The sequence below is a fragment of the Pelophylax lessonae genome (genome assembly GCF_965119305.1).
Source record: "Pelophylax lessonae genome assembly, chromosome: 7".
NCBI classification, from domain to species: Eukaryota; Metazoa; Chordata; class Amphibia; order Anura; family Ranidae; genus Pelophylax; species Pelophylax lessonae.
The window spans coordinates 85,858,516-85,871,834 of NC_138774.1; the positions used below are offsets into that span (position 1 = coordinate 85,858,516).

Sequence of the window (13,319 nt, forward strand, 5' to 3'; positions counted from 1 at the left end):
CCGCCAATCCGAGCAGGCTTTGCATTCAATAATAGAATACATCGCTCACAGTGATTGGCTCAGTGCGGTAAACTGTATGAAGCCAAAGCTACGGCACATACGGTATACCGGTACAGGATTCCCACACAGCCACCGCCTTGAGAGATGATACATCTACCAGTAATAAGTAGTACTTACAATACATTGGAGATTTATAAGAGAATACATGCAGATGAATAGGACACAGACAGCCAGGGCTTTCATAGATTACGGTACACTTACTTAATTACCTTGGGGATTTTTATACTCGGCGTATATGGTATATGGTGTTGCCTTGCTTTGCTTCGGGAAGGGGGGTAGTCTTATATGGCGAGTATAGCCCAAAACCTACATTTTAACTTGAAAAGTAGGGGGGTCATCTTATACGCCAGAAAATACCTTATATACTTCTACCCTCATGATGCCTTTAATAAAGCTTCTCTATAGAATTCATAGTTTTTAATAAGCTCATTTTGAAGAGGTACCATTTTCTAGAAACCATTTTTCTATGCTAGGAATGACCTGGTAACGAGGACCATTTTTCAAGGTCTCACAAACCTGACAGTAATTAATTTGCCACCCACCCCCAGTCTTCACATAGTATTTTGACCTCCAGTTGAAATACTTTTTGTATTTCTCATCATCTTTGTCCAGGTCGAGAAGGTACATGGCAAGATCCTTTGCACTTGGAAAATCATTGACATGAATGAAAGCATCACCAGGGATAAAACGTTCATAGTTCTCACGGGAGGTCCCTAGCACAACCGGCAAAGTCCATGTGCCAAATGCATTTGACCAGAGTTTTTCAGTGATGTAATCTTTGGCGATGGAATTCTCAAAGGCCAAGTAGAATTTATACTGAGAAATGGTCTTATGGAAGTCATCCCAGGTCAACTCGATGTGTCCTTTTCCATAAACATCAATAGGAATATATTTTTTCAGTTCTTCATAGTATGCTGTCCTCCAGGCACCAGGGTAGAACTTACTAACTACCCAAGCCACCAGCTTGGATTTTGTGGGGATGGTGAAGTTTCGGAGCTCTTTAAAAGCTATCATTTGACCATAAGGTCTGAAGATATCAGCATCTTTACGAAATGTCATTGTCATGTTGAAAAGGCCATCCAGCCAATGTAGGTTTCCAATGATCAGTGGTGGCTCCATGTTATACCACACCCAATGCTGAAAATGAGGTCTTGGCTTCTGGGGCATCAACCCTTTTTCGTACACGATATCTACATGATGCATGACCACAGCATCAGAAATGTTGTATAGATCTCGGTTTGCTGTAAGTATACAGTCTGAGATACCAAATTCTGCCTGGCATCTGTCCAATGGAAAGTGATCTCTAAAAGGCCAGACCCAAACTAGGACAAGGATCTTTTGTTTTTGCAGAATGGCGCCATTTTTCGGTTGACTTTTCCATAGCACTACAGAAACATCTGACTTTAATGAGAGGTAGAAGAAGATGACTGACACAAGAACAAAGAGAGATATGACCAGTTTTGTATTGAATAAAGACTTCATAATCATCAACCTGCAATATAAATATCAGGAGAGTTGATTTTAATAATATTAATACAATTTACATTCTAAAAAAAGGTGTCTGAAGATAAACCGCATACACCCGCCCGGCGCTCATGGTCTAAAATGTATAAATACTAGTGGTCTGAGGGTAAAATATCGTAAAATTGTAAATCTAAAATATTCAAATAAATATGTGTATAACACTGGTGTGTACACTAGCAGCCACTGTAAACAGAAACTCTATATAAATAATGTAAAAAATGCCAATCGCAGTGTTCAGGTCACAAATAAAGCATAAAACACATTCAGCGGCGCTTGATCATACTATCCAATAGCATGTTAATGATCCATGAGATTAGTAATCTGTCCACCAATCATGGGTTATTCCTAGTATTCAAAGTGAGAATGTCCAGTCTTTATGCAGGAAAACATATAAAGTGCAGTCTTCTTGACTAAAAGACACCAGTGTTCTTTAACAGAGGATCAGTAGCCTTCACCACACCTTCCGTGCTCCCCTTAGTAATGGACACTCACCACATCTCACATTAATCTGAGCCTGTATTAGAGCTGCACGATTCTGGCCAAAATGAGAATCACGATTTTTTAGCTTGGATAAAGATCACGATTCTCTCACGATTCTGTGTAACAAAAAAAAATTGGGATAACTTTACTGTTACGTTTTTTTTTTTTTATTCATTAAAGTCTATTAATTGCGTTTGAAAGACTGCTGCGCAAATACAGTGTGACATAAAATATTACAACAATCGCCATTTTATTCTGTAGGGTCTCTGCTAAAAAAATATACAAAAATGTTTGGGGGTTCTAAGTACTTTTCTAGCAAACAAAAACTAATTTTAACTTGCAAGCAACAAGTGTCAGAAAAAGGTCTAGTCTTTAAGAGGTTAAACTTCCTTTCTCCCTGGCAGAGGGAAGGAAAAGATACAATGTAATCATTTTGTTTATAGTTACTGGGAGACTTATGCCCCGTACACACGTGCAGATTATCTGAAGACTTTTGTCTGCAGACTTACCAAAACCATATAATATGTGGTCAAACCTAAACACTTTCAATTTGTATGCAATCCGGCAAGCCCTTGCACTACATAGAAAAGGTAAGTCTGCAGACAAAAGTCTTCAGATAATCTGCACGTGTGTACGGGGCATTAGGCTCCGTTCACATGTAGGCGTTTTGGGGCGTTTTTGGGGAGTTTTTCTGCTCTAGGATCAGCTCTCAAAACGCCCAACAAGACAAATCCTATTCATTTCAATGGCCCCTGTTCACATCTGAGCGTTTTGACGCTGTGAGCAAAACGCCCAACGCTCAAAAAAGTACATGAGTTTCTTTTTGGGCAGATTACAGGCGTTTTCCATTGGTCTCTATTCAATCTAAAAACGCCTGCACAAAAATCGCGGTAAAAATCGATGTAAAATCGCGGTAAAAAACGCGCAAAAACGCTACGCTCAGGTGTGAATGTAGCCTTAATGCTTGTTTGCGGGAGGCTTTTTTTTCCACAGCTGTTCTCTCTGCTTCCTCACTCGCTATGCAAAGAATCGAGCATATGTCAGGTTTAGATTGTCAGGGGGGGTGAATCGAGATCGCGATTTTCATACGATTAATCGTGCAGCTCTAGCCTGTATGTATCAGCTGCATGAGCCCTTGCCCCCGGATATTCAGCCGTCTCCAGTGATTCTGCTTAACCAGGACACCTTGAATAGCTTCCTCCAACACAGGGTCAGGCACTGTATCACAGCCAATCAATGCGAATATTGCCATTTGTGTCCCTTCTGGAAAAGGTTCCACTGTTGAATTACCATTAACATGGTGTTTACCTTGCCTTCCTGTTGGCAGCCAACAGGAAGGCAAGGTAAACACCATGTTAATGGCAGCCAACAGGAAGGTAAGGTAAACACCATGTTAATGGCAGCCAACAGGAAGGCAAGGTAAACACCATGTTAATGGTAATTCAACGGTGGAACCTTTTCCAGAAGGGACACAAATGGCAATATTCGCATTGATTGGCTGTGATACGGTTCCTGACCCTGTGTTGGAGGAAGCTATTCAAGGTGTCCTGGTTAAGCAGAATCACTGGAGACGGCTGAATATCCGGGGGCAAGGGCTCATGCAGTTGATGCATACAGGCTCAGATTAATGTGAGATGTGGTGAGTGTCCATTACGAAGGGGAGCACGGAAGGTGTGGTGAAGGCTACTGATCCTCTGTTAAAGAACACTGGTGTCTTTTATGGCACTTTTCCACTGCAAGTACCGGCTAGTACCGGCTCGGCTCTACTCGGCCCTGCTTGGCCCGGTTTGCTTTTCCACTGCGGTACCGCATGGTATAGTGTCGGAATGGTTCGGTACGGTACGGTATAGGTTTGCTTTTCCACTAAAGTAGTACTAAAGTTAAGTGGGTGGGATAACAATGGGGTGGGTGTGATTCTCTGACCAATCAGTGGCTAGTAGTGACTGCATGCAAAGGATTGTGGGATATGGTACCAGTTTGGTACCTGTTGGAACCACAATCGAGTAGGTACTGTTTTTTCAGAGCCGTACCGTACCATACCGTTTGGCTCCATGCAGTGGAAAAGCAAACCTATACCGTACCGTACCGAACCGTTCCGACCCTATACCATGCGGTACCGCAGTGGAAAAGCACAAAAGTGTGCCGAGCCGGTACGGTTCTATGCAGTGGAAAAGCGCCTTTAGTCAAGAAGACTGCACTTTATATGTTTTCCTGCATAAAGACTGGACATTCTCACTTTGAATACTAGGAATAAATAACCCATGATTGGTGGACAGATTACTAATATTATGGATCATTAACATGCTATTGGATAGAATGATCAAGCGCCGCTGAATGTGTTTTATGCTTTATTTGTGACCTGAACACTGTGATCGGCATTTTATACATTATTTAAATACAATTTACATGTAATATTCTCTCATATTCATCAAAGAGACTTTCCAAGCTAAAAGTTCCTTCAAAATATGTACCTGTAAAGCTGAAAGTAAATACTTTTCCTGCCCCCAAAGCTATTTCGTTGAAGAGGAATTGCCAGATGGAGTTTCTCCAGGGCATGTCAATCTCTTTGGCCGCCCACAGTGCTCAGGGGTTCCTCACATTGACTCGTATATCATTACCATGTTTTAAAAAAACAAGGAAGTTGTTGGGAGAAACCATAGAGTGTTGAGCAGCATTGCACTCCTGGAAGTGTTTTAGAAGAAACTTCACTTGGCAATTCCTCTTTAACAGAAGAGGAGATAGAGTTGGCAGGAGATTGTCTGTCTATGCCCCTACTGGGGAAACATTTCCAAAGGGGATACAGACTAAAAAAATGTGCATTTTGAGTGGAGGAAGGATTGGAACTCCCAACAATGTTTTTCTTGCTTTTTGTGCCTTTGTCCTGGTAACAGTCCCAATTTCTCATACAGGAAGTGAGGGGGCACCCTCACTAATGAATTCAAAGACAAGCTTCTTACAGAAATATATTTCTCTTTTCCACCCAATCAAAAAAAAAAAAAAAAGGATTTTAGTTTAAGTCAGTTAATAATTCATGGAAAATGTTTGCTAATTCAGCTGTTAAGAAAATTAGTACATTTTTTTAGGCTTTAGGTTTTACATTTGTCAAACATTCATAGTTAAAGCGGAAGTACAGCCTAATACCTTAAATTCTCCCCTGCAATCATTATTGTTAGCTGAATTCAGCCTTATGTGTCAAAATGAAAAAATACCAGTTTTTCTATGCGTATTTTGTAGTTTTCAGTGCTGTCACGTGACTTTAATTCCTCCTGGTTAGAGCAGAAAGTGGGTGTGGTTACTGAAAGCTAGTGACATCACTTCAAGGGAGGGACGCTGTTCCTGTGTAGCCAATGTGTACAGTATAGCTGTGCTGGGCATAGAATGAAGAATACTATAGGAGAAGGAAGCCGGACATGGGGGGGGGGGGGGGGGAGTGTTAATTGGCTGTCAGAGTATCTGGAAGTACTCAGGGGTCTCAGCTCACAGTCTACAATGATCAAAGTACAGGCAACCACACTAAGTCTACGTTTCACTAGTGTGACTAATCAATGGCACCCGTTCCCATCTATGCGACTTTCAAAATCAGCATCCTTGAAATGGTACCTGCACTAAAGCTCAGTTTCCATTAGTGTGACTTTTCATGCGACTTTGGACACACAAAGTCACATGACAAGTCACAGCCCATTGATTTAATGGCGCCCATTCCCATCTATGCGACTTTGAAAATCAGCGACTTTGAAAAGGTACCTGCACTACTTTGATGCAACTTTGATCCAGAGAGTGTAAAGTTGGATCAAAATTGCATCAGTCGCACAATTAATCGCAATAGTGGACACGCAGACTAAAGCTCCGTTTCCACTAGTGCGACTTGTCATGGGACTTTGGACACACATAGTCGCATGACAAGTCAAAGCCAATTGATTTCAATCTATGCGACTTTAAAAAGGTACCTGCACTACTTTGATGCAACGTTTGATGCAACTTTGATCCAGAGAGTGTAAAGTTGGATTGAAGTCACACAATAAATCGCAATAGTGGAAATGCAGACTAAAGATCCGATTCCACTAGTGCGACTTGTCATGTGACTTTAGACACACAAAGTCGCATGACAAGTCAAAGCCCATTGATTTAAATGGCACCCGTTTCCAATCTATGCAACTTTGAAAAGGTACCTGCACTACTTTGAAGCGACTTTGATCCAGAGAGTGTAAAGTTGGATCAAAGTCACGCAATAAATCGCAATAGTGGAAACGCAGACTAAAGCTCCGTTTCCACTAGTGCGACTTGTCAGGCAACTTTGGGCACACAAAGCCACATGACAAATGACAGCACTTTGATTTCAATGGCACCTGTTCCCATCTATCCGACTTTGAAGATCAGCAACTTTGAAAAGGTACCTGCACTACTGTGGTGCAACTTTTGATGCAACTTTGATCCAGAGAGTCGCTCCAAAGTCGCCCTCAAGCCTAGTGGCTACGCTTACACTAGTGCGACTTTTAAAACCGGTTGCCGACCGCCGCACGACTATATACTGCGGCGGTCAGCCCCGGCCAGGCAGAGTGACGTATCGGTACGTCACTCGCCTGTCACTGACTTGCGAGCCTATCGCGGGCGGGCGCGCGCCCGCCGCGGCTCGTTCACAGACAAGTCAGTGCGTGTGACCGGCGGACTCGATGTCCGCCAGTCACACTACGATCGCTCCTGTGAAGGGAGAAAGACAGAGCGGCTTGTGTAAACAAGCTGCCTGTCAGTTCTCCCTGTGTAAAAGTGAAGATCTGTCCGTTCTACTATGTAGAACGGTTGAGCTTTGCTTTTACACCAATAGGAATGTCCCTACACAGTTAGAATCACACCCCTAGGACACACTTAACCCCTCCCTGTCCAATAAAGTTAACCCCTTCCCTACCAGTGTCATTTTTGCAGTAACAGTGCATATGTATAGCACTGATTACTGCAGTAATGTCACTGGTACCCCCAAAAGTGTCAAAAATGTCAGTCAAGGGTCCGATCTGTCCGCCGCAATGTCGCAGTACCGAAAAAAAAATCGCAGATCGCCGCCATTACGCGTTAAAAAAAAAAACACCAAAAATGACAAAAATCTTTCCCTTTGTTAGTAAACGCGATAACTTTTGCGCAAACCAATCAAAATACGCTTTTTGCGATTTTTTTTTTTTTTTTTTTTTTTTACCAAACATAGGTAGCATAAAACAAATTGGCCGAAAAATGTTAAAAAATTTTGATTTTTACATTTTTTTTTGGGGAATTTCATATAAAAAAAATGTGAAAAATATTGTTATTTTTGCAAAATTTACGCTCTTTTTTTGTTTATAGCGCGTGATCAAAAAATCGCACAGTTGATCAAATACCACCAAAAGAAAGCTCTGTTTGTGGGAAAAAAAGGACGTCAAATTCGTTTAGGTACAGCGTCGCACGACCGCGCAATTGTCCGTTAAAGTCACGCAGTAAAAAATCGCAAAAAAAACCCTGGTCCTTTAGCAGCCAAATCCTCCGGGGCTTAAGTGGTTAAGTTGTGTGATTTAGAGTGTAATTTTGAGTGCAGCTTTTATCCAATGTTACACTCTCTGGATCAAAGTTGCTTCAAAGTAGTGCAGGCACCTTTTCAAAGTCGCTGATTTGCAAAGTTGCATAGATGGAACGGGTGGCTCTGAATTCAATGGGCTGTGACTTGTAACGTGACTTTGTGTCCAAAGTCGCATGACAAGTCGCACCAGTGGAAGCGGAGTTTGAAACTCATTGCTCAATTAAAATAGAAATGGATCTGTATCCTTCTAAACTTTCAAAAATGTTCATTTGTACCTTATTTCTTTCATATATTGTGCCAGTCAAGTCCCCCCCTCTCTCTCTCTCAGGAGAAGCTGTTAGCCTAAATTAGGCTATGAAGACAGGAGGAGATCACGGTGAAGGTTAGGAGGGATGGGGGAGGGGCTGGGCAGGTCTAGGCATGTCTGTCTAAGAAAGACTGACAACCTTTTCAGGAAGTGAAAGAAAGCTTCGCAAATTCAGATAAAGGGAAATAGAGTTGTCGGTGAAGAACAGGAAGAAGCTGGTTGTCCAACTTAGATAAGACTTTCTAAGCTGCACAAGCAGCTAGCCAGAAAATGAATAATATCAAAGATAAAGATATTTAACATACTAATAATAGGAAACATTTCATTATTGACTGCAGTTTCCCTTTAAGATTATTTAGATAAGAAATAGAATAATGACATATACAGTAGCTATTGCAGTTTAAAGCCAAATACAATATTAATGGTCCACTCCACTCAAAATATCCCGTTTTGTTGCTGTGGGACAAATTCATTTTTAGTTTTTTACAAATCTGTGTCTCCTGTAAGAAAATTTGTCACCAAGTTCTTAGCTCTGACTCTGCCCTAATCGTCTTTGTGGGGGTTTCTCACTATTTATGCTGCTGTAAGAGATATCTAATATATTTTATGTAAAGAAAAAAATGTATCACTAGAAAGGGAGATTTGTTTTTTCTACAGGCAATAGAGTGTGAAACTTGGAAATAATTAGTCAAAAGGTCCTAAGGTATCAAAAACTGAAGGATGGAGAATTGCAAAAACACACTAATGTGGAAGAAGCACAATACAAACAGAGACTACCCATTAACCTCCTAGACATATTGATCCCGTGTCTCTCCACCCTGAAATGGAGAGATAGGGGCATACACTGGCTTGATGACCTCTTTCTCATAGACCGACTGAAACCGTTCGCAACTCTCACACGTCAATATGACATTCCGAACTCAGAACTTTATACATACACGCGGATTTCCACGTTTCTGACTAAACATCCCCTCCCAAGGTCACTATCCTGCTTCCGACAATTCGATACCTTACTTACCTCTCTGGACCGACAAAAGGCATCACCTTCTTCTACAACATGTTTAACGCTAAGACCAAATTTCACAAGTCCAGCCCCATGATAAAATGGGAAGGTGAAATTAAACGATCTTTCTCGCAATACCAGTGGTTGTGCGCATTTCGGCACTCGTATGGGGTGTCGAGATGCACCAACCACTGGGAACTATCCCAAAAAATCCTGTCCAGGTGGTACCTAATGCCATACAGGTTGTCCCAGTTCTACCCGACACACTCCCCGCTCTGTTGGCGGGAATGTGGCCAAGTAGGTAATCTATACCACATTCTTTGGACATGTAAACACCTAGCTAGTTTCTGGAATCAAGTCTTTGGCCTCATTTCGTCGGTGACACGAACTCCTATTAAACGGAACCCTGCCTTAGCTCTCCTCACTCTAGATATTGATGTGATCACTTACAAAGATAGGTGGGTTACAGCACATATACTATTGGCCGCTAGGGCCACCATCACTAGGAGGTGGAAAAATACAGAGGCTCCAAACTTGTCAGAAGTGGTGGCATCAGTGAATCTAACATATGAATATGAGAAATCACTGGCGCTACGCTCCAATTCTATTTCTAAACACAAACACTGGAACCCATGGATCATTTGGAATGACAATTGATAGTTGATTTTACCTGTTATATCTTGTGACTTACTATGACATATATTACGGTTGCAAATGTGAACTACTCTTTCTGTTGTATGTTGACTTGTTGAATGCATTTCTCGTGTCTGCTATTTTAAAACTAATAAAAATTATTTGGGGAAAAAAAAAAAAAAAACTGAAGGATGGTTAGACTTGTTTTGCATCTGCCAAAAAACGAAACATTAAATTTGATATAAACTCTTTGCTATGAGTTTAAAAGCTTTTACCCGTGTAGCTGTTTGTACAATGATTACCCCTGAATGAGGAAAGTCGCATCAAAGTAGTGCAGGCACCTTTTCAAAGTCGCTGATTTGCAAAGTCGCATAGATGGAACAGGTGGCTCTGAAATCAATGGGCTGTGACTTTGTGTCCAAAGTCGCCTGACAAGTCACACTAGTGGAAGCGGAGCTTACAACTCATTACTCAATTACAATAGAAATCAATCTGTATCCTTCTAAACTTTCAAAAATGTTCCTTTGTACCTTATTTTTTTCATATATTGTGCCAGTCAAGTCCCCCCCCCCCTCTCTCTCTCTCTCTCTCTCTCTCTCTCTCTCTCTCTCTCTCATGAGAAGCTGTTTTTTACAAATCTGTGTCTCCTGTAAGAAGATTTGTCACCAAGTTCTTAACTCTGACTCTGCCCTAATCGCCTTTGTGGGGGTTTCTCACTATTTATGCTGCTGTAAGAGATATCTAATATATTTTATGTAAAGAAAAAATGTATCACTAGAAAGTGAGATTTGTTTTTTACTACAGGCAATAGAGTGTGAAACTTGGAAATAATTAGTCAAAAGGTCCTAAGGTATTAAAAACTGAAGGATGGTTAGACTTGTTTTGCATCTGCCAAAAAATGAAACATTAAATTTTGATATGAACTCTTCGCTATGAGTTTAAATGCTTTTACCTGTGTAGCTGTCTGCACAATGATTACCCCTGAATGGGGAAAATCTCAATCAAATACAGCACTACTATTTAACCCCTTAACGCCAACTGTATGCAAATATGCGGCCTCACTGGACTGGGCTTTTTTCTGAGGGGCCGCATATTTGTGTATCTCCCTTTATGCCATCACCTAAATAAATGCTACAAGGTACATGTTAATCACCATGGAATGCCCAAATATCTCATTACAGATAATGGGCTATAATTTGTTAGCTCAGAGTTTGACCAATTTTCCTGTGAGTGGTAATTAGAATACGTTACATCATCTTCTCATCAAAGTCAGTCCAATGCCAAGGCTGAAGTTTTTGTAAAGAAGATACTTTTAAAGAAAGCCAAGAGCGATGGAAAAGATATCTGGAAAGCTGGATTGGAGAAATACACAAACAGAAGGTACTAAATATGTAAAGGAAAGATTCTGCGCTATGGATGTGGGAAAAAAGGGCTCCAGCCTCCCTCTAATATAGCCAGAGGTTATATCTAAAAGTATATTCAGGAAAAGGGGTGAGGAAATAAGGCGCTGCCTGGAATAGGATGTAGGGGGATATGTATGCTATGGGAGGTAGATTAGTGCAATAATAATGAGTGTGGTAAAATAAAACAGATCTTCTACATAGACAATCTAATGTGAAAAATGAATAATACATATAACAGACTTTAAATATATGAGACTAGTTAGCTAATCGTTGATTATGCAATCTCATATATACACAATCATCTGTTAAAATATTCCCAACAGGTAAAAATTTATAAAAATAAATAAGATGTTTTAAATAGGATTATATATAATATATCATTGGTTATGCAAAAACATAAACTTGTCGGTTAAAATAAGTAAAATCAAATATAAGTGACTCATGTGGCGGTCTGGGCTACCTGTTTTAACCTGTTGGGAATATTTTAACAGATGATTGTGTATATATGAGATTACATAACCAACGATTAGCTAACTAGTCTCATATATGTAAAGTCTGTTATATGTATTATTATTTTTCACATTAGATTGTCTATGTAGGAGATCTGTTTTATTTTACCACACTCTCATTATTATTGCACTAATCTACCTCCCATAGCATACATATCCCCCTACATTCTATTCCAGGCTATTCCTTATTCCCTCACCCCTTTTCCTGAAGGTACTAAATGTAATCCAGTACAAGGACTTAGCTTTTCATTTCAGAGCTCAAAAGCTTTTGCTTCCAAAAGTAATAGCAGACCACCTCAAAGTGAAATGCCAAAAAACAAAAACACACTATGGTGAGAGAACCAAAGGGGTCCCTGAGCTGGATAAAGATCAAACATTGCAATTCATCAGTAAATTGATTGTGGGAAAAACACATGTAGACATGGTTTGCCATGCTTATACATATTGGAAGCAGATGGACAGAAGAAATGGGGAATTTCTTAGAAAAACAGATTTGAGAAATGGTACAAACACCACTGAAGAATCCTCACCAACTTCCAGTCTAGCTGTGAATATACCAGACAACACATTACTGAACTAGTCAGAGGTGGATTTGAATATGCTTGTTTGACTATGATTGTTATATAGTGCTGCACCATGCTGCACTCAAACTCAAGTGATGAGTAGGTATGAGCTATTCGGACTGAACGTTTGCATTTAGACATTTGTCTTTGCTCTGAATGTTTCTGCTATCAGTGGTTGCTAAGGAAGCAGCCAATGCCTGCACTTACATCAGTGGCAATTGGTAAAAGATCAGGCTGGGTGATGTCAGTGGTTGCTAAGGACGGAGCAGGTTCTCAACAACCACCTACATCACATGGATCCCATTTTCTTATATGGCCAGGAACCCCTGGCCTTTTAAGCAAAGCGGCAGGGATGGAGGGGCATCATTGGCTAAATATTACCAAAGGCCATGGCTATATTTGGGCAAATATTTCAACTTTATTCATGCCCTTTCCCTAATATTGCTGATGACAGCTCAGGGATGTCGTTGCATTAGGGCTGTCAGATTTTTCTTTTTAAGCAGGCGTTCTTCATCACAATTGATGAGAATCTACAGCACTGGACAATGTGATTTATGATGGGTTTACATTGTTCAAGATCAAGTTAGGGTTAGTTTGAGATCAGGTTGAGGATAGTTTGGGATCGGGTTGATTTCAGTTTGAGATTGGGATGAGGTTAGTTTGAGATCTGGCTGAGGTTAGTTTGGGTTCAGGATGAAGTCAGTTAGATATCAAGAGAGAGGACAACTTAAATCAGGTTGAAGTAAGTTGAAGCAAGTTGAAGTAAGGGACACATTTAGGATGCACTCATGTTGACTTACCTTCCCAGTATGTTCATCAGTGTATGCCGAGAGTTAATGATACAGGACGATATTTATAAAAAGTCATACCTTTTTCATTTGAAAAAAAAATCAGTTTCTGTAAAACACACAAATGTTAAATTTGCTTTAGAAGAGAATCATGTGTGATATGAAAAAATTTCCTTTTTCACCCTATAGAGATAATTCCCTGAAAGAAAAAAAAAGTGCAACACAAATCCAGCACCAAGCACAGATGCATATTTCTTACCTGGGAGATAAAACATGAGATGTATTTAAAGTCATTCTGTCTGATAGAGTGTGTTTGCTTTGGTTGTCACATAATGCACATCTCTCCAATCTCCTCCCTTTTACATTAGTATGCTAGAATGTCATCATTAACTCTATAAAAACAGGCTAATAAACTTTTAATACTTTGTGAGTGCGGCTATTCCACACCTTTGTGGACAGAGCGAACCGTATTATTTCATGGAATGCAAATAGACAATTTCTTGTAATCCT

The 13,319-nt window shown here is 40.3% G+C and overlaps 1 protein-coding gene across 1 annotated transcript; it reads right to left on the minus strand.

The window, feature by feature from the left end:
• Positions 1-429: 429 nt before the first annotated feature.
• Positions 430-12,911, minus strand: LOC309559928 (4-galactosyl-N-acetylglucosaminide 3-alpha-L-fucosyltransferase FUT5-like). Its single transcript, XM_082263388.1, has 2 exons — positions 12,822-12,911; positions 430-1,552 (listed from the first exon to the last, which is right to left on the minus strand). Exons 1-2 carry the CDS (start codon positions 12,836-12,838, stop codon positions 487-489), a joined length of 1,083 nt encoding a protein of 360 aa, XP_082119514.1. The 5' UTR covers positions 12,839-12,911; the 3' UTR covers positions 430-486.
• Positions 12,912-13,319: the final 408 nt, after the last annotated feature.